Source organism: Nylanderia fulva, unplaced genomic scaffold, assembly GCF_048542155.1.
Source record: "Nylanderia fulva isolate GAGA-0341 unplaced genomic scaffold, ASM4854215v1 Scaffold15, whole genome shotgun sequence".
NCBI classification, from domain to species: domain Eukaryota; kingdom Metazoa; phylum Arthropoda; class Insecta; order Hymenoptera; family Formicidae; genus Nylanderia; species Nylanderia fulva.
In genome coordinates this window covers 2,551,439-2,576,134 of record NW_028189730.1, presented here as the reverse complement: position 1 = coordinate 2,576,134, position 24,696 = coordinate 2,551,439, and the positions used below count along the sequence as shown (strand labels likewise).

General features: G+C 35.9%; 6 protein-coding genes across 11 annotated transcripts in view; 3 read left to right on the top strand and 3 right to left on the bottom strand.

The window, feature by feature from the left end:
- Nucleotides 1–6,236, top strand: part of rho-5 (rhomboid-5) — a 99,529-nt gene extending 93,293 nt beyond the window's left edge. For all 4 annotated transcript variants that reach the window (XM_085480486.1, XM_085480487.1, XM_085480488.1 and 1 more), the window contains one exon: nt 234–6,236. In XM_085480486.1, the coding sequence (XP_085336612.1) occupies nt 234–662 (429 nt within the window). In that variant the 3' untranslated portion in view covers nt 663–6,236. The remainder of the gene's footprint in view (nt 1–233) is intronic.
- Nucleotides 6,220–7,743, bottom strand: LOC114938967 (dynein light chain Tctex-type 5-like). Its single transcript, XM_029313156.2, has 4 exons — nt 7,598–7,743; nt 7,383–7,519; nt 6,989–7,182; nt 6,220–6,637 (listed from the first exon to the last, which is right to left on the bottom strand). The coding sequence occupies exons 1-4, from the start codon at nt 7,611–7,613 to the stop codon at nt 6,472–6,474; spliced, it is 513 nt and encodes a 170-aa protein (XP_029168989.1). The 5' UTR covers nt 7,614–7,743; the 3' UTR covers nt 6,220–6,471.
- A 420-nt stretch (nt 7,744–8,163) lies between these two features.
- Nucleotides 8,164–10,643, top strand: Max (MYC associated factor X). 2 transcript variants are annotated; one of them, XM_029313119.2, is made up of 4 exons: nt 8,165–8,384; nt 8,455–8,514; nt 9,047–9,281; nt 9,987–10,643. In XM_029313119.2, exons 1-4 carry the CDS (start codon nt 8,346–8,348, stop codon nt 10,160–10,162), a joined length of 510 nt encoding a protein of 169 aa, XP_029168952.1. In that variant the 5' UTR covers nt 8,165–8,345; the 3' UTR covers nt 10,163–10,643. The 2 variants fall into 2 exon arrangements, with proteins under 2 accessions (XP_029168953.1, XP_029168952.1); XM_029313120.2 differs by lacking the exon at nt 8,455–8,514 and having other exon boundaries at nt 8,164–8,384.
- A 729-nt stretch (nt 10,644–11,372) lies between these two features.
- COX6B (Cytochrome c oxidase subunit 6B) lies at nt 11,373–14,947 on the bottom strand. 2 transcript variants are annotated; one of them, XM_029313116.2, is made up of 3 exons: nt 14,881–14,947; nt 12,208–12,314; nt 11,373–11,674 (listed from the first exon to the last, which is right to left on the bottom strand). In XM_029313116.2, the coding sequence occupies exons 2-3, from the start codon at nt 12,288–12,290 to the stop codon at nt 11,506–11,508; spliced, it is 252 nt and encodes an 83-aa protein (XP_029168949.1). In that variant the 5' UTR covers nt 12,291–12,314; nt 14,881–14,947; the 3' UTR covers nt 11,373–11,505. The 2 variants fall into 2 exon arrangements, with proteins under 2 accessions (XP_029168949.1, XP_029168951.1); XM_029313118.2 differs by having other exon boundaries at nt 12,208–12,310.
- Nucleotides 12,321–14,945, bottom strand: LOC146724084 (uncharacterized). The gene is made up of 2 exons (XM_029313115.2): nt 14,881–14,945; nt 12,321–13,660 (listed from the first exon to the last, which is right to left on the bottom strand). Exon 2 carries the CDS (start codon nt 13,620–13,622, stop codon nt 12,759–12,761), a length of 864 nt encoding a protein of 287 aa, XP_029168948.2. The 5' UTR covers nt 13,623–13,660; nt 14,881–14,945; the 3' UTR covers nt 12,321–12,758.
- A 268-nt stretch (nt 14,948–15,215) lies between the features above and the next one.
- mgl (low-density lipoprotein receptor-related protein megalin) overlaps nt 15,216–24,696 on the top strand; it is a 67,904-nt gene continuing 58,423 nt past the window's right edge. The window contains 4 exon segments of the mRNA XM_029313269.2: nt 15,216–15,293; nt 17,215–17,378; nt 19,171–19,434; nt 21,494–22,225. Of these exon segments, the coding sequence (XP_029169102.2) occupies nt 22,039–22,225 (187 nt within the window). The 5' untranslated portion in view covers nt 15,216–15,293; nt 17,215–17,378; nt 19,171–19,434; nt 21,494–22,038.

Below are 24,696 nucleotides of genomic sequence, written 5' to 3'. Positions count from 1 at the left end.
GTTTGTTCCCTAAAATTACATATTTATTTTTTATATATTGGACTATTGATTTCAAACAATCGTCTGTCTACAATGTCGAGTAATTTAAGTTTTATTGCTACAATTTGTATTGCTGTATTTACAATACTGAATTCACTTTTTCCCCTAAAACACCAATTTATTTTTCGATGCATGTTGTGAAAGCAAGCTTTATATTTTTCAGACTTCGTTGATCAATAACGTTTGTTTTCCAGGTCGGCCCAGCTGGCGCGCATTTCGCGCTGCTGGCCACGCTGGTGGTCGAAGTACTGCATTGCTGGCCGATGCTGAAGCATCCGCGTCGCGCGCTGTCCAAGCTGATCCTGATCCTGGTGGGATTGTTGACGCTGGGCATCCTGCCGTGGGTGGACAACTACGCGCATCTGTTCGGCTTCATCTTCGGCTTCCTGGCGGCCTACGCGCTGATGCCGTTCATCTCGTTCGGCCATTACGACCGTAGGCGAAAGATACTGCTCATCTGGGTATGCCTGATCCTGATCATGGGCCTGTTCGCCCTGCTGCTCGCCCTCTTCTACAACGTGCCAGTGTACGAGTGCGAGGTGTGCAAACTGTTCAACTGCGTGCCGTTCACCCGCGACTTCTGCGCCTCCCAGAACATCAATTTCAAACGGGAAGAAGTATGACACACGGGGCCGCGGTTCATGGTCGAGCGCGAAATTGTTCCGTTCGGCCCCCGTCTTCACGCTTCTAATCATCGCGCACATCACTATTATGGTACACCGTCATTCACCGCGCTGATTTTGGCGATTCTCCTCATCGAAGCCCGAAGCCACAAAATCAGTTGAAGCTGATCCAAGGACTTTTTCGGTTTTTTTTTATGGATAACCAAAGCTCGAAATCTTTGAAATCATCAAAAGCTTATTATAATTGTAATAGAAGAAAGTTTTCAGAAAAAAGAATAGACATTTTTTCAATCTTTGGAAAGAGTGTTCTGCGATCTTTGCGAAAGCTAAATGCAAAATCAGAAGAATTTCTTGAATTGCTGAAAGAAAACTGGAAGAGGATGAATAAATATTTTTCTTTGTTAACTGGAGGAAAGATCGGAAGAAGAGCGTTTAAAAATATTGAATCTTTAAAAAATATAAACACGATATACAATATATTAAAACCAAAATTTTATGAATCTTTAAAAAAGTTGCAAGAACAAAGAAAATCGAAGAAAGTCTCTTAAATTTTGGACAAAGTTTGAAAGAAGATCGATGAAGATATTCTCTTAAATTCTTAATCAGAGAAAAATTAATAAACAGGGAATCTTGCATTTCTGAAAAAGCTGAAAGAAAGTATCGAAAAACTAATTTGTTGCCTTTTTCTCGATAAAACTGAAAGAGAGATCCAAGAGGAACATCTCTTAGGCCTTCAATGAATTTTTAACGGTCTGAATTGTCGAGCTTTGAAGAAATTGTGAGAGGTGATGCTTTGAAGATAATCCGGTTATTTAACGATTGCGCTTCCACGACGATGAAACAAATCGGATCATCGAGCTTTTGGATGAGAAAATTTCGCAGGATCTTTTATTATCCAAGTTTCGACGAACTTTGGAGATCAACAACAACGATCCCTTTTTCGGATCGTCCGCGAGAGGGTGGTATGGTGCATTCGGGGGACATGGGGGGTCTGATAGTGCCTGGATCGAGCGGGTGAAGGTGATGGAACCCGACCGACATTTTCGCTACTGCCAACGAACGTCAGAGAGGAACTCGTGTTCGTCGACGCACGACGATGCCTTAACATTATTAAGTCCCAGCGTAGTGATTGGCTCCCAACGTGAGCTGGCCGAGGCCCAGCGGGCCTTGATGGGAGCCCAGAACTCTGAATCGCCGACGGAGTGTGTGTGTGTGTATATATATATATATATATATTATATATATATATATGTGTGTGTGTATATATATATATATATATATACATGGATCTCTTGGATGACCCGCTAATTACGACGGATGGGATGTTCCATGGATCATTTAGGATTCCGCAAAGTTTGCGACATGGTAGCATCCATCTCCTCAAGGTCTGTGTTAATAGGGAGGGAGGAGGAGGAGACGAGAGAGCTGCGGATGTAAATAGAATCGAGTCTTGTTACCGTTGTAAGAACGACTTTAGTAAGTTAACTTTAGGGAGAACTTTGAAAGTGCACACGTCTTTCGTCTCTGCACAATATAGTCCCCCGCACCTCCGACATCCGGAACTATTGTCTGTGATGGCTTGACCTTGGAGATATTTTTCGTAGCACCGCGACGGCCGCGAGCCTTCCTGCAGGGACGATCGGCCGATGTTCACCATCTGGATACCAATCAGGAGCTCGCGAGCAAGCAAAATTTGCAAAGTATCACATTTTTTAAATGAACGATATATTTGTAGAAATGGACAAAATTGTATTATATGCGCAATAATTAGTTGAAGCAATACGTTACAAACTGCTAATTTATTAATATTAATAGGAAATATTGATAATTTCAATTAATCACGAATTTACGAATATTTCAATAATGTAGTTTTAAACAAAAAGATTAGGGTGTTACATTTTGACGATGAATTTCTCTCTTATGAAATTGTAATATATAAAATGTAGTACAAAATATGAAATGTGTAATGTCGTGAAAACTAACAGATAAGCGAGATGTCTGATTGGTGTCCAGAGAGGATACGCTCCTAAAATAGGAGGGAAGAGATAGTCCGAGGCAGAGGAGGCGGAAGGAAAGTGTTAACGATTTAAGGTGAAACGAATCAATTTTTTATAATGGCGTGAGAGAGAGCGAGAGAAAGGAAGGCGCGAATATCAGAATTCTTAATCAATTTCCAAGTCTGTAAATACATATTTGCGATAAGTGAGAGAGATGAGGGAGTAGTTAAGAGAGGCGGTGGAAGAAACAGATACACGATATATAATATGTGCGCGAGATGATTTGCTGAGTTATTTTTCTTTTTTATTTCGAAAGGATCCAGACGCTACCAGCGTTTCATAATTATTATACAAGAGCTTCTTTTTTTTTTTTTTTTTTTATATATATCTATGCGACGTGAATAAATTCAATTCTTTCTATCCGAGTCTGTTTTAATCCGTATTTTATCTACAATTCGTCGCAATGATACATACATGTGTGCATATGTCATTTTGTTAGAGAAATAAATTAATTCAATGATGTATACACGCATGTATATGTCATTTTGTTCCAGAAATAAATTAATTCTGCGGGTCTGTAAAATTATATTATAACCGTGGTCAGATCAAAGTAAAACAGAAATGCATTATTCGTTCGGTCAATCAAGACGATTTTAAATAACGAGAAACCATGTTCAGAGCAAGGAAATACAATTTTAACCAGAAAAATATTAAATATGTAAAATAGATCGTGCAAATTTGCAACTAAAATTATTAAAATTATGAAACAGCAGCACTCTATCGCATGTGTATCTTCTTTATATGATATATTTCTGTATGAACGTGCGTATATACATTTATTTATTATTTCATTATCAATTATTCGAAATACTACTTTTCCCCGGCAGAGCGTCCACACATACGTAATCACTTTTTAGTCCTTTCAAAATAGTTGAACAGATTGAGTAAAGGCGAGTCTACGGCGATACTTCAGTGATGATTTGCATACGAAAATTCGATTATATTACGAATAACATATACGTGCGGGATGCAAATGTAGCTTTACAGAAAAATGCCAATTGCAAGCGTATCATACCGATATTATAACTGACATTATTTCATCCAAATCTGTGCATTTTGGAAACTTTGTGATACACGATTCGATGATCGCACGAAGGGAAAAGATGGATGGAATCTCGAAAAGAGAGAGAGGAAAAATAAGAGGGAAGCTCTCTGTGTATGTGCGTGTGTATGTGTGTACGCGTGTGTATGTGTGTGTGTGTTTGGGGCGATCCACCGCCCTATATTATAAACTTTTTTTCCAATTAAATATATATATATAAATATTAAACGTATACATACGCGAGTTAAGGCGAATCGTCGATGATGAGCAACGTATTGTTATTATTGTAAATGTGTCATATACAGATAATAGCAACACAAACACACAATACACGCAGAGACAGGTATACACGAACGTACGAAACAATCGTATATACACATATACATGGGATAGATCAATTCAGAACTTTCGATAATTCCATACCGATCACGGCGAGGTGGAATGTCTCGCCTTCTCTTGCGGCAGAGAAAGAGAGAGAGAGTGTGTGTGTGTGTGTGGGTGTGTGTGGTGTGTGCATTTGTGTGCGTATGCATGTATGTGAGAGAGAGAGAGAGAGAACAGAGAGAAAAAAGGAAAAGAAAAGGCGTTTTCATCTCGGTCATGGTTGTTGTAAAAGCCAAAAATTGCGGGCGATTTGCGCGATCGAATATAGTTTGTGTTCATTAATTTGGGATATAGTTTACGAAATTTTCGTTATATGGATTGTTTCAGAAATCGCCTACTGAGCCATACTGTAAGAAGCCAAATTAAGAAAACTAGCAGCTCGTTAATGTTTTTAATAATATTGTCTATATTTTATAATTTTTTAGATAGTTTTAATAGATTTTGAATTATAGGCGAGTATAAGAAATTTATTGGGCAAGAAGAGACTTTTTTTTTTAATATAGAATTATCTTATTTTTTCTTTAATTAAATTTTGACTTGATCTTCCGTTTCCAATACACTGAAAATTGATGAAAAAGAGTTTGCCCTCTTTTAAGTATATATATATAATTTTTTAGTTCTTTCTCTTTACTTTTTTGATATTGGATATTTATATTATTGAAAAATGAAGGAATTAAAAAATTGATTAAAACCAATCTTTGTACATTTTTTGTAAGTTTTAATAGCTAAAGAATCATATTATTTTGCACTTAAAATTTACACATCGTCCTATGTTAAAAACACATGTATGATATTGTTTTATTATGTGTATATAAATTTGTCATTTTTTGTTTCATGTGTGAGGAGAATAGAAATAGAAAATTTTTCTTCGCAATGCTCTTGCTAGAGTCTCTCCGATCGCGCGGTTGACTTGCCATTTTTTGCGATGCGGCGAACCACCTTGTAAATAAACGTATGCGTCAAAAATGGACCAAGGATCTACATAGTGCAGCTCGTGCGTGTAAAATTGATCGGCAGTAGGATTGTAAGTAAAAAAAAAAAAAAAAAAAAAAGAACTCTACGATTGAATCTCGATTATGAAGAAAGCCCCGTGAAACGTGAGCGAAACTTCAGGCGGGAAATTTCACGGAGATTCTCTTTTGCGAAATAATCCACAATCTTCGAAATCAAGAATTCATTAAATGGCCAAACCGACTTTCTACAAGTTGAAAATCTTTAATTAATTTAATAAAAATTTCATCCGTTCCGTTTTAGTCTAGTTTACTGTTTAAGACAGATATTTTTGTACGACCTCTAGTATTTTACATCACGTTACGTCATTCAGTCATCGGTCCATGTTTCTGATTTCTTTTCTTATTTTGAAACATTTATTAGTTTGCATCTTGAGATGTTTCTTAACGAGTTTAAATATTTTATATCGCTCTTCCTTATCGGGAACTGTGATTTCGAAGATTAGCGATTCGATTTCGCACGTAATGAACTTTTCAGTCGGTCTTTCCTCCTTTTTTGAATTTGCTTAATTTTTGCGATGTAAATAAAGACGGGCGTCGGCGCGGCGGCGCTGGCTTGTAATTAATTAATTAGGCGCTCTCGCGCCTCTTTTATATAAATATTATACATATATGCATATATTATATATATATGTATATTATATACGACTTAAGAACATTCCACCACGGCCGCGCGGTATTATTTTTCTGTATCCCTGTATCAATAAAAGCGCGATATAAGTATTAAGGACGGACTTTAAGGGAATATACGACTGTATTAAAAATTAAAGATCGAGACAACTTATTATTATTATCATCACATTCGCCATTATCACGCCCATTATTATGATTGTCGTTGTTAATATCATTACGATGATTACCTCGACTTCAGTTCTCACTATAGTCATCGGTGCCCTTCGATTACGATTATTATTAATAATCATAACTATACATTGTACTTGTCGCTGTTATATACATACACATATATAAATATATAAATATATAAATATATAAAAAAATATATATATACGAATGATATATATATATACATATATATATATATATTAATTTAATAACAATAAAGAAAACGTGAAACACGTGATCTAGTTGTGCATCACGGATCATTGATCCTTTCAACCAATAATGATCATTGAATGATTAGCCAATTTTAGTAATATTTTTCTTAAATTCTTGTTTAATTTTATTTTAACATTTGTATGCCATTTTTGAAAAAACGCTCCTTGTCTTTATTTAATTCGAAGTTGTGATATGTTCCAGGGCTTGTTGTTTATCATCATGAAATTGACCCAGCTTCGTCCATGGTTGTTTTAATTTGTTCATTCGTAATACGTTCCCACAACGAGTCCCATCGCGGCGAAATCCGGAGTCTCGATCACATGGGTCGAATAAGTATCTTTCTGAACGTCCCACAATTTGCCGAAACCGACGTGCACGTCTTGCCCTAATTTCTGGACGATTGTCATGATAATTACAACTTTGAATCTGGAAACGAGAAGAAAATGAATTGCAAGAATTGCTCACAATCAGTCAGATAAGAAACTAATTTCTCCGCAACAGCTTGCAAATGGTGTGTAATTATGAAACATTTTTATATACATATATATATATATATATTCATTTAGGAAATTAAAATTTATATTAATAAAAATAATATATATATATATATATATATAAATATAATATAAAAAATAATTAATAATAATATATATTATTAATTTTGTGCTTTCTAAAATATGATAATTTAATTTCAATTATTTTAAAAGTTACATATTGCGATTATTAGATGTAATTATTATGTCTGTTTAATTAGTTGATTGATAGAGATTAGATTACCGATCGTAGTATTTTCTGTAAATTCTGTCACGCACTTCTGCCGACATTTTCTGACAAATTCGGGTGCAAACCTGAGGCTCATATTTCAAACCAGTTAAATAATTCCGCATCACATCGATCAGTATTAAATCTACGGTTTCGCACTTGAATGGTTTGTAAGGCTGAAGGCGGTAAGTGTTTTGATATCTTGGAATCTGGCAAATAATTTCCATCATTTTTTACATCATTATAATATGTTATATATTATATAATTTAATGTGTCAAAATATTAATGCAATTTTTATTTATTTTAAAAAGAAATTGGGAATATTGCAATCTTTATTCTTTTACGATTATTATTTTTTGGATAATTAGATTTTTAAATTGATAAATGAGATTAATTAATATATGATACCTTGAAGCCACCTTTGCCTGTACGAAAGGATAAGCTACCCTTGTATAATCCCGCTAAAAGAGATACAGTACTAAGGTAGGCTCTTGCTTGAAGGGTTTTTCCAATTATGGACCAGCCTTTCATTGTGGGACGTTGTGCTGTCAATTAAAAATATTTTCAGGTTTTATAAATTATTCACAATATCATTTTATTAATGCTATTTAAGATTTACTTACCCATACTCATACTCATGTTTGTTTAGAATATTGCTCCTGGGTCTTTCTTGTCGATTAAAGAATTATTATTAGCGAATTTTCAAAATTCGATTTAGATTCTTATCCCTTTGAAGCTGCCGCATTTATTAGTCTGTCACAATCGCATAATTTTTTTTCTATAAAGATATTTTCTTCTAATGTTATATTTGAACATAGACATATATATATTTTATATATTAATATACATAAATATATATTTATATGTTAATATATATAATATATATACTATTAATGTACATAAATATATATTTATATATTAATATATATAATATATATATATATATATATATATATATTGCAGCTCTATGTTTTGTTATTGTATAAAGATAATTCACAATATTTTCTTCTAATGTTATATATTTCCTGCGTCTGCAATCGAATATTGCGCGCACAAAGCGTAGTAACTTTTCGCGAGTTCTGATTGGCTGCGCCATGTTTAGCTTCCAATCGTGTCCACCCGAGGCGCCACGAGCGTCGTGTTTGCAATCTTCATGAAATAATCTTCGATGACAGCTCGCATCTATGTAATCTATGTTCTGTGTTCTATCGTTCGCATCTGATCGCATCGCATCGTTTATTTGGATTTGGAGTGTCGGTGTCGTCAAGCTGGATCCGCGTTTTCTCTCGCTCGTCACGTGACTATCCTCTCTCCGTGGGAAAGCGGCGTCGAAACTGGTCGCGTTCCGGAATAAACCTCTCTGCAACAAGGATGAGCGACGACGATCGGGACATCGACATCGAGAGCGATGTGAGTAGAATGAAATTTCGATGCGAGAGACTCTTCTCGCTAACCGAGCTCGCGTGTCCCTTTTTTCCAGGACGGCGAAGATTCAGATTCCAGACTACGGCATTCCAACAACACGCAATATTGTTCTCAGGTGAGCGTCCTTGCTCCTCGTCACCTCAATTAAGTCTTGTTGACGTCCCACCGAGGATTTCCGTATTTTTTCTCCTCGATATCTTCGAGGAGATTATGATCGGCGTATCTAATCTAATTAGCGGGTTAGGTTTGCGAAGGAATACTGATTTCTCCATTGAGATACATTGTTGATGAGAATGTTGTGTCTCTTTGTCTTCTTTGTAGAGTAAATCACTGCTGGATTTATTTCAGATTCTGTTAGATTATAATAGAACATGTTTCTTAGCTTAAAGGTGCCTTTTCACACGCAGTATGCTGCAGCAGCAAATCAGTACGATTTTTACTTTTATATTCTCAAAATAATTAATTTCATTCTTTAAAAAATCTGTTGTTTAACTAATACAATATATTTGGCTTTACTGCCTTTGCTGTTCGTTCAATTGAACTTTACCAATAGTAACAAACTGGTGCGGCAGCATGCTGCCCATGAAATGGTACCTTAACGGATGAAGGAGTAGGTGGTTATTTATATATATTCTGTGTAATTCTAGGCAGAGAAAAGAGCGCATCATAATGCTTTGGAAAGAAAGCGGCGGGATCATATCAAGGACAGCTTCTCGAATCTGCGAGATTCAGTACCATTTTTGCAAGGAGAAAAAGTTGCCAGCAGGGCGCAAATCTTGAAGAAGGCAGCAGATTACATCCAATTTATGCGGCGCAAGAATGCTACTAACCAGCAAGCCATAGATGATCTCAAGAAACAGAATAGTATTTTGGAAGCTCAGAGTAAGCATCTTACTGTTGTACATAAAGAATGATCATTTGTTCCTGATCAATCAGGAATATATTTAAATTGAGAAATTATTATAACGACCCAACTGGCTTCAATTTTCTCTATTAATCAACACTTCGTAAAAATATGTAATCAGACTACGTTTTGACCTTTGGTTTAGGTCCTTTTCTAAAATTACAAAGTACATACAAAAATTAAAATTACAGTTATATACAATAATTACATCTTTACAGAACAAGCGTAATAATTTTAAACTTTAGTTTTTATGAAGTGTTGATTAATAAAGAAAATTGAAGCCAGTCGTTATAATAATTTCTTAATTTATTCTTCACTGCTGACATATTTAAATTTATTAGAAATTAAATATATACTTTTAATATCTATACAGCGAGGAAAAAGAATTATAGTTCATAAAAAGGCTTTTGTTTTCAATTATTTATATCTCAAAAATTCATTATATAGTAAAAAGTTACTTCAGACTCGACAAAGATGCAAGATTACGCTCCAACTTTGCTTGTTTTACAGATATTATTTTTCATGATTATTTTTCAAGACGTGTTAATAAGAAAAGCTGTATATGTTAAGACATTATCTCTTCGTAATACATCATATATCATAAAATAATTATTTATTGTTATTGTAATTGCAAAATAAGTGCGATTGGAGTTTTGTTCATTTGTCGATATTTGTTTTTGCAGTTCGTGCGTTAGAGAAATCTAATAAGATTACCGGCAACTATGCCGAGACTTGCGAGATAACCAAGTCTGAATCAGGAGGTGGCTACAACGATACCGAATCGGAATCCTCCGACAGCGAGACTGGCCGAGCAATTCGGCAACCAAAGAAGCTGAAAGTCACCGGCCTCCATCATTGACCACGACGAAATACTATTTTCCATCTTTCTTTCAATGTTATTTTTGTATGCTGATTCTTCTCTCTCTCTCGTTGTTTAATAACAACACTTAATTGTATATTAAATTATAATGTGCGAATGTAGATACTTAAGTGAATGATTTAGATGATATCCTGTTACACATATGTGACATAGGCGATTGCAATCGACCAGATGTCTATTAAAGACTTATAATCAGTCATATAAGTTGCGGGTCTGACAATTCTACGTACAATTTTTAATTAGTCTGAAGAATGTAGGTTCTATTTGATCTTTCATTTTCTATTTTTACTGTGCGAAATAATGCGACTCGTATAATTAAGACTTGTCAAATTTGTAGCATCTGCAATATGTTTATGTTTACAATTCAATGTGTATATATATATATATATATTATATATAATCTATTTGTTAGGTGAAAAATATTGTATACAAATTAATACAATATAAATATATAAATCAATCTGTCGATAGTATATACAATCGATTGCACGTTTTATTGCTGCAATCGATTGTGCCTCCTCGTCAATTCTGGAATCGAAATATTATCAACACAGATTAATTACATAATGATTTTATTTGATTTATCGATAATTGATAACCAAATGTTATCACAAATATTACAATATTATGTCGATGTGTCATAATTTTGAAAAAAATAATTATTCTTTACTAAAAGCATCTGCATTAAATAGCAGTATTATGCTTTTTTTATACTCATAGTGCGATTATTTTTCTCTCTATTGTTTATTCTTCTTGAGACATTTTTATTCAAATTTGCTTCCTTAATCCAGGAATTAAATATTTATTACTTGAAACTGCGCAGAAAAAGTTGATCATGTTTATTGCATTAGAATAATTAGATAGAACATCGATGCTTCGAAGAAACTATTTATAGTGTCAAATTGAAAGGATAAATTGAGCAAAAAAAACAGACTAGGTATAATGATGAATATTTTTATATTTAATTACATTTCTGAATCTATTAAATCTATCAAAATTCGTGAGCGCGTGTCTTATTATTGATATAGAGTACGAAAAATAACAGTTTAAATTATATAATAATTAAAGAGATATAATTTATCTCTACGATCAGAAGAGAGGAGAATAATCACAGTAGTGCACACATCCTCTATACGCATGAAGCTGTTTTTTATGGGACATCTTAATATGACGAGAGAGAGATAAAAGATTGAAGTGTCATTAAGTTTATTTAGGTACGAGTTATTTTACAAACAGGAAATGACACGCGATCCTAGAATCCTGTTCTTCACTTAAAGCCCACTAAGATGACAAATAGATGTATAATCAATCACGGAGAGATCCTAGATGCGACCAGCAAATGTGCCAGCGTCGATCTGTCCGTCCCACTTCTCTACCCAGGCGTTTGGACACATTGAGGTGTAAACTCTCTTAAAGTATTGGCAGGCCTCGTAATTCTCATTGTGCTTCTTCTTGCATCGATGGAAGTCTACATAGCTCTGGTAACAGTATCTATGGATCATCGCATTTAATTAAAGACACTATTCGTATTAATAATGGATGATGCACAATAGTCGATTGATATGTATCTATTTTCTCTGTTTTTGCACAGATTTTTCTACATGTACATTTGACATTGCGTCACTGATGAGAATGTAACTGAGGGAAATGTAATGGTGTAACGATGATGTAAATATGATTTCATTGCACTGCATGGTATAAGATGTGTTAATGTAATTAATTATGTATCTCTGTTCTCTGATTATTCTATTTGCACAGTTTTTCATATATACATTTTCCTTCTTTTTCAAGTGTAATCTTTCATATAAATTTTTATATGGTTGGACTCATGTGTTTATGACTGATGAATCATGAATGATATGATAAAAAGAATACAGAGAGAAAACTGTGAAAATATATTAATTATATTGCACTTTATCGTAAAAAAAAATTGAGCTTCTTAGATGCAAAGTAAAAAATTAATCATTTTACAATCTTGACACACAAAATTAATAAAAATTAGACCATTCTTTTTTTATGCTTACCTGCTCTGATTTTGATTAGGAAACCTAGGATCGAACGGTGCAGTTTGCATGTTATCCTCGGTGAGATCCCTTTGATTCCTCATGCTTGCAGCAATATAGAGCACTGCCTAACAAGTCATAAATTATTTAATCCCTAAATCTTAGCACAGACTCTCTCGCGGATTGTATTTCTCCTCTCTTCCTCCATCTACCCTCTTTCTACGTAAATTCTACGTTTCTAGGTTTCTCTCTCGCTTTTGTCCATTTGTCTCTTAAAGCACACGCGACACTATATCACAAAATGAATCTGCTTCTCTCGGCCACTTTTCCCTTCACCGTCATCGTCATTATCATCATCATCATCATCATCATCATTTTTTCGTTTCGCTTTGAGAGATTCTCACAGAGAAATCTCGTGTCGCTGAACTTGGACGAAAGAAGGGCTGCCTCCAGAAGCATAATTTGTTCCACGTACTTAAGAATAAAACTACAGGTGTCTTATAGAAGAAAATTAATGAGCCAAGTATGTATATAAAGAAGGGAAAGTTATTCGACGCGAATAAGTGTCCAAGTTATTTGACCAGTGGTCGCGTGTTGTCCTCCTCCTGGCAGCAAACCTCCCGATACTTCTTCACCTCCGCCATGTACAGGGACCAAGCGTCCTTCGGCTGTTCCACCGTCTGCTCCGTCTTTGGTTTCGCCACCATGCCGGTCTTCAGGATCCTGCCGCCTCTTCTCTTGCCCACCATCAACGGCGGTGGTACCACAGGCTTCTCCTCTAGCACAGTAGAGGTGGTGGGTTTCTGCGCCGCAGGCTGCATCTGTTCCTGCATCTTCTTGAACATCTCCATGAAACTACCGTCGTTCTTGAAGGCGTTCGGTTGCGGAGCAACAATCGCCGCCTGGTGCATCATCTGGCCACCTGTCCCTTCTCCGTGCTCCTCCAACGCGTCCGACTCGTAGGACGGCGCTCGGTTGGAGTGATGCCTGCGGCTCTCCCTGTACCTGTGTCGATCCCTGCTGCGATTACGACTGCGACTACGTCTCTTGTCCCTCGAGCGGGATCTGCCACGCGACCTCGAGCGCGATCTGTCTCTCCTCGAGTATTTGCGCGACCTGTCTCTGTCGCGATCCCGGTCCCGGTCGCTGGATCTGGATCGTCTGTGGGAGCGTGACGGAGGGGACGATCTGGAGCCACTTCGACGACGTTTGGAGCGTCGTTCCTGAAGGGGCGAGCTGTTACGCGAGGTTCTACTGCTCCGATGGTGCTGGTCCGTGCTTGGTGAAGGAGGCGAACGCTGCCGTGAGCCTCTGCTTTTGTGGTTGCTGTCGTGTGTTGTCGTACTGTAACTTGTGCTATACATAGGAGGCGAGGGCGGAGCAGGTGGCGATTCGGAATTCGACCTGGCGCTGCGTTCGTACCGCTTTGAATCCATCACGTTGCCGGGGCCAAAGGACTCAAGGACGGACACACCTATAAGGATAGAAACTGCCTTCCATGAGTTACACAGCTCATTCCAGATCCTCGCGCCTTCATCTGAACTTGGGCTTTTTAAGTGTGTGCATTCGCGCGAGATATATACATGTATATTTAGAGAGAGACAAGTGGACTTAGAGCGAGAGAGCATAATGTAGTTCTGGTAGTTCAAACAAAAATGGATAGACAGCGAGAAAGAGAGGATGCTCGCTAATGAATCAAGGGCATTGCCTGCGATCACCAAGCTATCGATCCAATTTTATCAGACATGGCCTAACGTTACAAGAGGACACAGCATGGTGATCGCACTGTTCTGGCAGTGTGTCTCGAGGCAAGATGTTGATCATACAGAGGAGTTCTTTGCTTCGTACATGATATCTCTTTTTCTCTGACGCATCACTGCAGATGCAAAAACAATCAAAATTAGATCCAGAAGAGGAGTTAACTTTAATATTAATCAAACTCTGTTAATTTCAGGAATTCCTCATCCCTGGAGGAGGTCAACAGAAGGATGGAAAACTGATGGATGTCACATCCTGCATGAGACGTAGAGGATCACGTTTCCAGAGGATCCAGGATACTGGTATTCAGATATAGGGAGAAGATAGGCATCGCTGTGGATGCAAAAACAATCAAAACTAGATCCAGTAGAAAAGTTCCTTGGAGGAGGTCTAACGCATCACTGCAGATGCAAAAACAATCAAAATTAGATCCGGAAGAGGAGTTAACTTTAATATTAATCAAACTCTGTTAATTTCAGGAATTCCTAATCCCTGGAGGAGATCAACAGAAGGATGGAAAACTGATGGATATCACATCCTGCATGAGACGTAGAGGATCCAGGATACTGGTATTCAGATATAGGAAGAAGATAGGCATCGCTGCGGATGCAAAAACAATCAAAACTAGATCCAGTAGAGGAGTTCCCTGGAGAAGGTCAACAGAAGGATGGGAAGGGATGAAAAACTGATGGATATCACATCCCCTGCATGAGACTAACGTAGAGGATCACATTTCCAGAGGATCCAGGATGCAGGTGCTCTGATATAGGAGGAAAAGAGGAAGAAGGTAAAGGCGAACCGTCCCTCGGATGACTTCCCTCGAGATCTACCACCGCGATGGCGATACCCTCCTATCTGTCCTGCGCGACCGTCTCGTCGAGCGTCTCGCTGGACCGCCTAGTAAGTAACGCTAATTGAGATTTGTGTGCGTAATACCTTAATCAGCCGTGCGGTGCGGAAACAAAATGGCCACTAAGAAACACCGCGCCAGACGACGACTTCGTTACGTCATGCGCTTCAAGGAGACGATCCCTCGTCTCGTTCGGTTCGCCACGAAGCTCGCGACGCGACCCAGACGGGCGTACCACGTGATCGTTTGACAGCTCACAGCTGATTTGACAGCTCGGCTGGACAAGGAGTCCGGCCGGCCAATCCGCGATCTCGCGCGTCGATTTCAGCGCCATCTCTAGGTAGAGATTACTCTTTTAGCGTTGACTTTTCTCTGTTCTTTTCACTTAGTTCATGGATTTCGTAGAAATTTGAGTTGGAGTAACGGCGCCAAATGTCCGGCGTTAATTTTGTATCCCGAGTATACCTGATTATTTGCAGTTTGTCTTGTCCGATGTTTCGTAAGTATATTTAGTCGCGATGTAATATATTGCGACTGTATTTCTGTTGAACTCGAGAAGATCAGTAATTCGCGACGAAATTCGAAGCAGAAGCCCATTTATAACCTTCCATGTGCCGGCACATAAAAAGTTTGGTGGGATACATATATGCATCTATAATAAAATGCATATCAAAACACACACAGATATATATTTAGATATAAGACGCATGAAATTAAGGATAAATTCGTGTTTCGAATTTTGTCCTGAATCATGAGATCATCAAAACCTGGTCATTCAATTTTCCTCGGGTTGACCTTGACAGCGACAGACTTTGCATCGATATATCTGCAGTAATTAGTTGACTATTTTTGCGGGAGATGATAACAATATTATATTTGATTGTTTCCTAACATATCTCCAAAAGGTGTTCAAAGGATATCCAGAAAACCTTCTCTGGATGTCTTCTGAACGTCTCTCGGATATGTTAGGGTTATATCATGTGTTATCATAGATGTCCTTGGAGGAGGAAGTGGGAGAGGCAAGGGGAGGCATTTGCCCCCCTTGGAATTAATAAAAAAATTAGGCATTTGTTCTCCTTTTGAAAAAAGAAATTTAATATAAAAAATAAAAATAATAAAATAAAAAAAAATTATAAAGAATATTATTTTATATTGATATAGATATATTTGTTGTATAATAAGTGTTTTGTATTAAAAATTAAGCAATGTTTCAAATATTTTTTTTTTTTACGTTGAAGTTTATCAATTTGTAATCTCTGGTTAATATATTATTAATTATCTTATACATATTGAGTAAAAAACATATTTCGTATCACGCTTTTTTTACATCAAAATTATTAATAAAATATTAATTATAAGAGCGTGATATATTTTTTGCATTTAAATTTATGCATTACATATATAAGAAAGATAAATGTATTTATCAATAATTGTGTTTTAAATCCTTGGTAGAAGTGGAATGTAAAATTATGATGACGCAATCATTAATTACTGCTCCCTTGCAGAGATTATTAGTTCTTATAATTTATAATCGTTGAATATGAATCATAGAAAGTGTGGATATAATTAATGATAATGAATTTTTATTTTTTTTTATTTATATGATTAATTTTTTGGACACACATAATTAAATTAATTATTTTTGTAAGATATATAAATATAAAAATATAAAAAAGAACAAATTGTTGCATTTGAATTATATAATCAATATTTTTATTTAATTTTATATTATTAATTATCAACTATCATATACTTTAATGTATATGATAGTTCTATGATGAGCTCATTAATTCTACTGATAAGTTCACAATACAGGATGTAAAAGACATTAATTTAACTATGTATGTTTTATCAAAATCTATCTATTTTTTTGAGAGATCTACCAATCAATTTTTTTGGACATTATTTATATTATGACTATTTTAATATGTATATAGATAGTTTCACAAGGTTATAATAAAATTTGCAATTTTGATATTTTTACGCATTTTTAATGTTAATAAGTTTCAACAGATAGATGTCGACTTAATACTTTGGATATTCGTATAACATATCAATTATAAATTTGGAAAAAAATTAATGCAATTTAAAATTTACGAGAGTTTTTGAAATAAACTTATTATGCAAAACAAAATACATTTAAATCTGTTTTAACTATAAAGGAAAGAAATGATAAATATTTTTACTTAAAAAAGTCACAACTCGCTACAGTTTGACTTATGATATTTCTCTAAATGAAAATATTTTAAAAATAACTTTTGCGTCTTAATTTTTCTCGCGAAAAAAGTAAAAGCTTTTATTTAATTCAATTTTCTTTTTCATTAATAATTATAATGTGTACATGCAAAATGCTATATGCTCAAGTAAAATATAATAATATAGAAAATTTATTGCATAATAATTAAGCGATTTATTTTCAGGTCTCACACAAGTCACGATATGAAAATAACACACCAGCTATTATAACCCGGCATTAAAATCTCCTGACGTCACATCTCTCTCTCCGAGCATCGATATTACTTTCCGATGATGCCAATAAACTGCCTGCTTCTTCAATCATCTTTAACTGAGCACACCAAATTTGGTATGTACGTAAGTACATTTATATGCATTTCACATACGATAGTTAATTGTTTAAAAGTAGCTCTTAGCTTAGCCTCCTTCCAATCAATCGGCTACTGTTTGACGAAGCAGAGTTCTTCAGAATTATTAATTGCGTTAATTCGTGACGACTCTCTTCAAATAATTTGTCAAATAAAATACCGTGAAAGGTTCTCCACTTAGAATACATTAGGACTAGTTATATGGAATTTTTTCGAAATTAAGTATTTCTTAGGAAAATATATGTATATAATTATAAATTAATTACAAAAAAGTTATGTGTTTTTAATTTTATATATATGTTTGTAGGTGACAAAAAAGTTGGTCGTTTCTTCCAAACCACGTTATTGCATTGGCACGTAAAAAAATGTTCACGCTGGGTATTACGGGAATCGCGGAAGTTATTGTTTTGTAACATGAAAAGAGACGGAGAAGGAGAGAGAGAATAGAGAGTGAGAGAGAAAAGAGAAAGAAAGAGATGCCAGTGGAGCAATTTCATCACGGCGATGGGACCAGGCATCTCTCTCTCTCTCTTATCGCGGTAGTCCTTGAGGTTCTCCACGGATCGAAAGAGGAGGGAATCGTGCACCAAGCTCCACGCGCGTTGTATGCGAGTTTTGACCTTGTGGCATTTGGTACCTGTCCGTACCAGCCGACGCGCATACAACTCCACACCCAATCCCACAAGCGCGCGAGCAAAATAACTAAGTGTACCATCTCCTTCCCTCGTGAACGTCCGTCTCTCTCTCTCTCTTTCTCTTCTTCTCGCTCACCTTTCCTCTATCCGCTCGCTCACGCAACTCGCGCGCACGCGTACATCGCCGGGGCTTTTAATGGCGATGTAACGGGGACGTCAACTACACGACGCGATAATGACGAAGTTGATATCGCGCGTCGCAAAGATGCGTCTTGACCTTTTCATTTCGCCGAGGACATTGATTTTGCGCATCCTTCGAGGAATTGCGAGTTCCGGTTTCTCCTACAATTATTTAACTGGGTCAAATTGGGTTATTGACCATTGTTTTGTGCGTAAAGAATATGTACGGGTTTTTTTGAAAAATAGATTTAGTCTCTCTTCGATTAATAATGTATATAAAACTCTCGTATTTTTCTGATAGTTTTTGTATCGGCAGTCGAACGAGGTTGAAGAGACAAAACCGAGAATATATAGGCAGGATAATCTCAGATGAATGAGTCTCCAAAAAAAGTCTAACTGTATCTATATAAATATGTAAAAAAATACATGAAAGGAGTATTTAGGAAGCTTAAGAAGTATTTAATAGGAGAGAGAGATAATATGTTTAAATATGGCAAATTTAAAATTGGTATTTCATTATAATATAATAAGTTTCATTATAATATAAAATATAATATAAATTATACTATAATTTGTAAAATTTAAACTACTGTAAACGATTTCTCCTGTTAAAATACATTACTAGTTATGGACATTTTTTCAAAATTAAATGTTTCTTAAAAAAATATATATATATATAATAATAAATTAATTACATAAAATTACATGTTTAAAAATATTAATTTTATATATCTTTTAAGCTGACAAAAAATTCCTTTCAAAACACGTGATAAATGATATGATAATTTATATTATATTATAATGAAACTCATTTAATTTAATATCGCTTATAACGAAACATATTTCTCGGTACTTCTATCTAAAAAAAATCGACTTTACATTCCTCAGAGAGTGAATTTAAAATTATTCATTATTGTTAGTGTAAGACATATATCATATAAATTTGGTGTATGTTTAGATCTCTATCGAACGACGCGGCTACACGATCCTGCTGAATGCTGCCGGGCCGAGAGGATATTCGCGGGTTCTCCAGCAAGATTCGGAGAGGCCTGGCGTCTGGAGAGAGGTGGTAGAATCGTGCGTCTCGGTGTCACCGCATGACACCGCGCGAGCCGGCCGTATTTACGTCGCGGGACAATGGAAAAGGTCGCACCGCGGCAGCGGGGCTGTGGCATTTGCGGCGTTCATCGCTAATAAACGTGTTCACGAGAAAATGCGCAATGTACGTACATCGTACACACACACACACACACACATATATATATATATATATATATATATATTGTATATTAGACCGATCAGTATATGAAACGTCTCGTGGACGGGCCTTTTTGCGAGAGCGGAATTCCCCGCGAAAGAACAGCGCGAGTTGTGTCTCTCGCATTCATCTAGATGGTATTTATCAGCACACGCAGCTGTACGATTAACCCAACAACCTTAATTCTCAGACGTTGCATTATGCGTTATTATATATTATTTTCACAATTTCAATCGTAGGCCCAGGTTGGCGATTAAAATTTTTTGAAGACAGCGTGTGACATTTAAAAATATAATTTTACGACACACATAAATTTCCGAGGAATCCAGAAATTTAAGAGAATTTAAGTGTATAAATAATATTATTTGTACTCACACACACACACACACTTAAATTATATTATATTATCATCTATTAGTATCTATTATATTATTATATTATTTATTTTACTCTATACTTATTACACTCAATAATAATATTTGAAAATGTCAAGTGTGTCTAGGAAGTAGAAGCAGAGGAATTCTATCGAACAAACTCTCATCTTTGACGAAGAGATTTAATCGACACGATAAGAATTATATACATGCGTCTATAATATTATTTCTTTGTAAAAGGCAAACACACACACACACACACACACACTTGCTTATATCTACAATTTATTAGCATATATTAAGTGTAAATTTCTAAGCTGCATTCTTTTTTAATTTGTTTTGCATTTGATGACAAGACAAACGCGTGCATTTAAATGAGGAAAGAGAGAGAGAAAAAAAAATGAGAAATCTAAACGGATGTACAGACGGAACTATATTTTTGTATTAATATTTGATTTGCACTGTTACGATTGTTAATCGCAAGCTTCTCGAGATCTCTCTTCATAATGCAAGGCGACGAAGTCCGGATACGCGGTAAACGTCAATTAAGCCAGTTTGTCTGAAAAAAAAACGCTTAGTCAGACGGCAAGGTTGATCGTCGACGATTTTCCTCGATGTTTGTCCGGCCAGATTTGAAAACTGTCATCGAACGGCGGATGTATCACATTAAATCGTCTTTCATCTCGTCGCGATCGCTTATGAACTTGTAATAATAAAACTCCGCAAAGTGGGAGGCGGAAGAGCGACAGTAATTTTCAGTTACGTTGCGTGGAATTTTCCAAATTCGCGTGCACTGACATGTACGAACGATGTTCGGTGTAAAGCGATCTTGTCAGAGAGATTTCGAGAACCGAAGAGAGCTGCCGCGTGACGCAAGATCTAAAATGACATAGCCGTATTCGTTGAGGATTGTCAGAAAATGTGTTGTTGATGCTAAACAATTCGGAGAATTCGATAATTGAAAAAGATTTGAAGAATTCGCGGTATATTTAGAGATTTCTCAATCGGTTGGGAAATAAAGAAACGCGACACATTTAAGCGTGTGAAAGTTTCCACGGAAATTGTACTCTTCTTTGACGTATATAAAATCGCGTCGTTTAAATTCTGGGCCTATGAAAAAGACCCTCTCGACTTTCGTTTCGCACGCTTAAACTCGCAGTTTCCTAGTTTGATTTTTAAAAAATACTCTCTCTTTTATAAATCATTACATTTTAACTATATTTATAATTAAAAACAGAATTTTTTTCCTAATTATTTTGCTACAATTACATTGCGCTTATAAATATACACGGAGAGAATTTTTCGTTTTAACACAAAATTCACTACTTTTATCATGTTTGGTAATAAACCGAGAATTTTTATGTTTATCACAAAAGAATCACAAGTTTTTTAATACAGTTTTTACTATATTTTAAAATTATTGAAATTTTTTTTTTACTATACATTTTATTGTTAGTCAAATTAATCAAATATATTTTATATCTCTTATTGTGCTAAATATTATAATCACAGAAATTTGTAAAATTATCCATCATGTTATCCTACAAATTATCGTGAATTTCGTGAAATAAAATTCTCTGTGTGTAAATCGTCATAAAAAAAGTGATGTAAAAAAGAATTGAGATAAACGAAATTTTTTCTACCAACAGATTTCGAGTTGCCTCCACCTGTCATCTGTCAGCTGTTATCTGTCAAATGACAATGTCGCCGAAGAAGCCGCGGATTTGAAATCTGAGCGAGTCTCCCGCGTCTCCGAAGCATTCCGACGGGCCTTCCCCCTCCTTGCGTCATCAGCACCACGGTCCAATTAGGGAGGGGCGCGATGGCGCCATGTTGGATCCGCGCGCGGCACGCATCAGTCGCCCGATGACCGCGACCGCGTACACGTCGTCACGCACGAGCCATGAATTGAACTCGCGTTCGCTCGTGTCGCGCGTCCTCTTCGTTTTTTCTCTTTTTTTTTTAATTTATTCCTCTCGTCCGCGGAACAAGTTCGCGGAGCTCTCCGCGTCCGGGAGGTCGTCGTCTGACGGAAGTGGAGGATTTCGCGGGATTCCCGCGTGGGAAAGTGTGTGCGAGTGCCTGTGCTGGACTCTCCTGTTCCCGGTTCGTGTCTGAGGAAGGAAACGCGGTGAAAAAAACGAGAGCGAGAGCAGAGAGGAGATCCCGAAGAGAGGCGGACAACCGGCGTGCGATGGCTGTGCGGCCTCGGCGCGTCGATTCTTCCGGTGGTGAACACGCTTCCGGAAGTGTCGGGGACTCCTCGAGCGGGACCTCTTCATTCGAGGCGCGATGGACCGCAAGGACCACGCTCGTCGTCCTCGCGACGACCCTCGCCGTCGTCCTCAGCCTCGTCGCCGACGTCGCGGCCGTCAGACCGAGTGAGTTTTATATATACACCTTTGAATCTCTTTCTTTTGGGCCTCCTTCCGAGAGAGGAGAGATCCGCTTTCGCCGATCGGGGAAAGCAATCTATCGATCATTTTCAAATTATCTGTCAAATTCGCGGGATTTTCAAAATACGCGGTTATATACACTCTGCAAGAACAATATTTTTTAACTCGACTAAATATTATTTTGAATTATAATTAAATTATTATATATATATATATAATAAATTATAATATATATATAAAAAATATTAAATTATAATCTATCGATCATTTTCAAATTATCTGTCAAATTCGCGGGTCTCGCGGGATTTTCAAAATACTTGTGATTATACACTCTGAAAGAAAAAAAATCGTTAACTCGACTAAACCTTTCAACATAAATATTATTTTGTTAATTGATTATATAAAAATATTAAATAGTTAAATTAAATTTATATTTTATAAAATATTAAATATCAATATATAATATTAAATATTTAAATTAAAAACAATGAATCTCTAATAATATACGTATATTTGACTTTAATAATGAGAAAATAATTAAATTTATATTAATAATTTAATAACAGTAATTTAATTGAAAGGTTTAGTCAAGTTAACAATTTTTTTCAATGTACAGGTGAGGGATGTCTCTCTCTGAATTTTTTTTACCAGTTTACGAGCGTCGTTTGATTGACTAATTTTTGCTCCGATATCATTTGTTTATATTTCTTTTTTGCTTGTGTTGAAATATTGTTTTCACTTTTTTTCCTCGCTTCTCGAGCATTCCTTTGTAGGAATGTTTATGTGACTTCGCACTTTGATTATCTCTTTTATTGAACACGTTTTTATTTACAATATACTTAACACTAGTATTTTACAATATTTATTATCGCGCAAGTGTTGCGGAAGAAATCGCGAATAAATATGTGGATGACATTGAAAATATATTTATCATTTTCTGCTTTTAATTGCAAAATTTCTGCAAAGCCTCGAGCGTGTTTCGAATTATAAAACTGACACTTTTTTTTTACCGATCGATTGAAAAATTTAAATATATATCGATGAGAGTTAGGCGAATTTTTTCAATATCGAACATGTCGATCTTCTTTAAGATTTGACCCACTAGTGACCATCAAAGTGGTAAAACGGTAAAGACAGCTTCGTGTAAATGGGTCTCTTTCGACTTTGAATATTTTTTGGTCGTAACCTCGTTTTTATTCAAACTCGCACTCGAATTATTTTAATTTGCCGCGCATGCGATAATGATTGCGCGGGATACTTTAGATAATTAAGTTCGTTATTTTCTACCTATTATTATGACGATTCAGGTATAGAAAGATTCAACTGGCATCGTTCAAATGCACTTTTCTATATTGAACTTTCTAAATCGAACTTTCTGTTTTATTAAATAATTAGTCTACACCTCCAGTCGGCCTCCATTAATTTGACTTTAATGGCAAAGTTGTGAAACACGTTCTACAAAATTCTAATAATATTTCTTTCACTTTTCCGAAGACTTCAAAGAGAATTAATATATAATTAAACAAAAATCGGTATCATATAAGTTTCGGAAACCAATATTTGTTACACTGAAAAAAAATTTATTCAATTCGCGCGAATAAATATATTTATTATATTATATTATATTATTATTTTATTATTATATCATATTTATTTATTATATTATTTATACTTATTAATTTCAATAAAACCTTTATTAATTAAATTTTTTTTCAGTGTAGCAATCAAATATTATTCGGAAGTATTTAAAGAAGAGACAAGATGCTTGGCTGCTCGTATCTTCCTTTTATCATCTCGAATACTGATGCTGCCCACTGTTATCATAGTGCAAACTGTTACGTTTACTTTTTTCTTACACTCGCGTGGGAGAGGAGGGATAGATGAGGACAAGAGAAGAGGGTAGAAAAGACGGAAACCGGTTTTGCACGGAGGAAAGAAAGAGAGAGAGAGAAAGAGGAGGAGGCTCTCCAGAAATAAAATCTTTGATGGGTGCGCACACCGAATGTATACATATATGTATATCGGACCGGTTCATCCAGATTACAGATTTTCCAAGTTCCATTTTCGTACTTTTCCTATCAGCTGTCCCTCTCGAGGTTCTCCACGTTGATACTATACACATATATTTATTGCGCTGCGCTCTTTTCGACGAAGATAGAAAACCGGTTTGATCCTGGAGACTCTCCGTGTGGAAAAAGTGTGACACAATGCTGGTGTCTAGGCAGAGGAGACACATTTGAAGGACCCTTTCAATAAAACGAGACGCGCTCATCATCTCACGTTTCTAATGACTCTTCATAAATCACCGGCATTGTGAACTTCATTAATGGAGTTCGGAGGCGATGGATAAATAAAATACGGCGAAACCTTTTCCCGTAGAAGTGTGTATATGGTATATACGTATATTAGACATATACCGTAAGCACAAACAGGAATCACGTTGACTCGGACTACTT

Excerpts from the sequence above, each read along its gene's own strand:
- LOC114938967 (XM_029313156.2), bottom strand. Across the intron at positions 7,183-7,382 it reads CAGGCAAAGGTGGCTTCAAG|ATTCCAAGATATCAAAACAC; the intron begins GTATCATATATT and ends ATTATTTGCCAG. Across the intron at positions 6,638-6,988 it reads TACAGAAAATACTACGATCG|ATTCAAAGTTGTAATTATCA; the intron begins GTAATCTAATCT and ends TCTCGTTTCCAG.
- Max (XM_029313119.2), top strand. The coding sequence starts at position 8,346 with ATGAGCGACGACGATCGGGACATCGACATCGAGAGCGAT. Across the intron at positions 8,385-8,454 it reads ACATCGACATCGAGAGCGAT|GACGGCGAAGATTCAGATTC; the intron begins GTGAGTAGAATG and ends CCTTTTTTCCAG. Across the intron at positions 8,515-9,046 it reads ACACGCAATATTGTTCTCAG|GCAGAGAAAAGAGCGCATCA; the intron begins GTGAGCGTCCTT and ends GTGTAATTCTAG.
- COX6B (XM_029313116.2), bottom strand. The coding sequence starts at position 12,290 with ATGAGGAATCAAAGGGATCTCACCGAGGATAACATGCAAACTGCACCG. Across the intron at positions 11,675-12,207 it reads CCTAATCAAAATCAGAGCAG|ATACTGTTACCAGAGCTATG; the intron begins GTAAGCATAAAA and ends GATGATCCATAG.
- LOC146724084 (XM_029313115.2), bottom strand. The coding sequence starts at position 13,622 with ATGGATTCAAAGCGGTACGAACGCAGCGCCAGGTCGAATTCCGAATCG.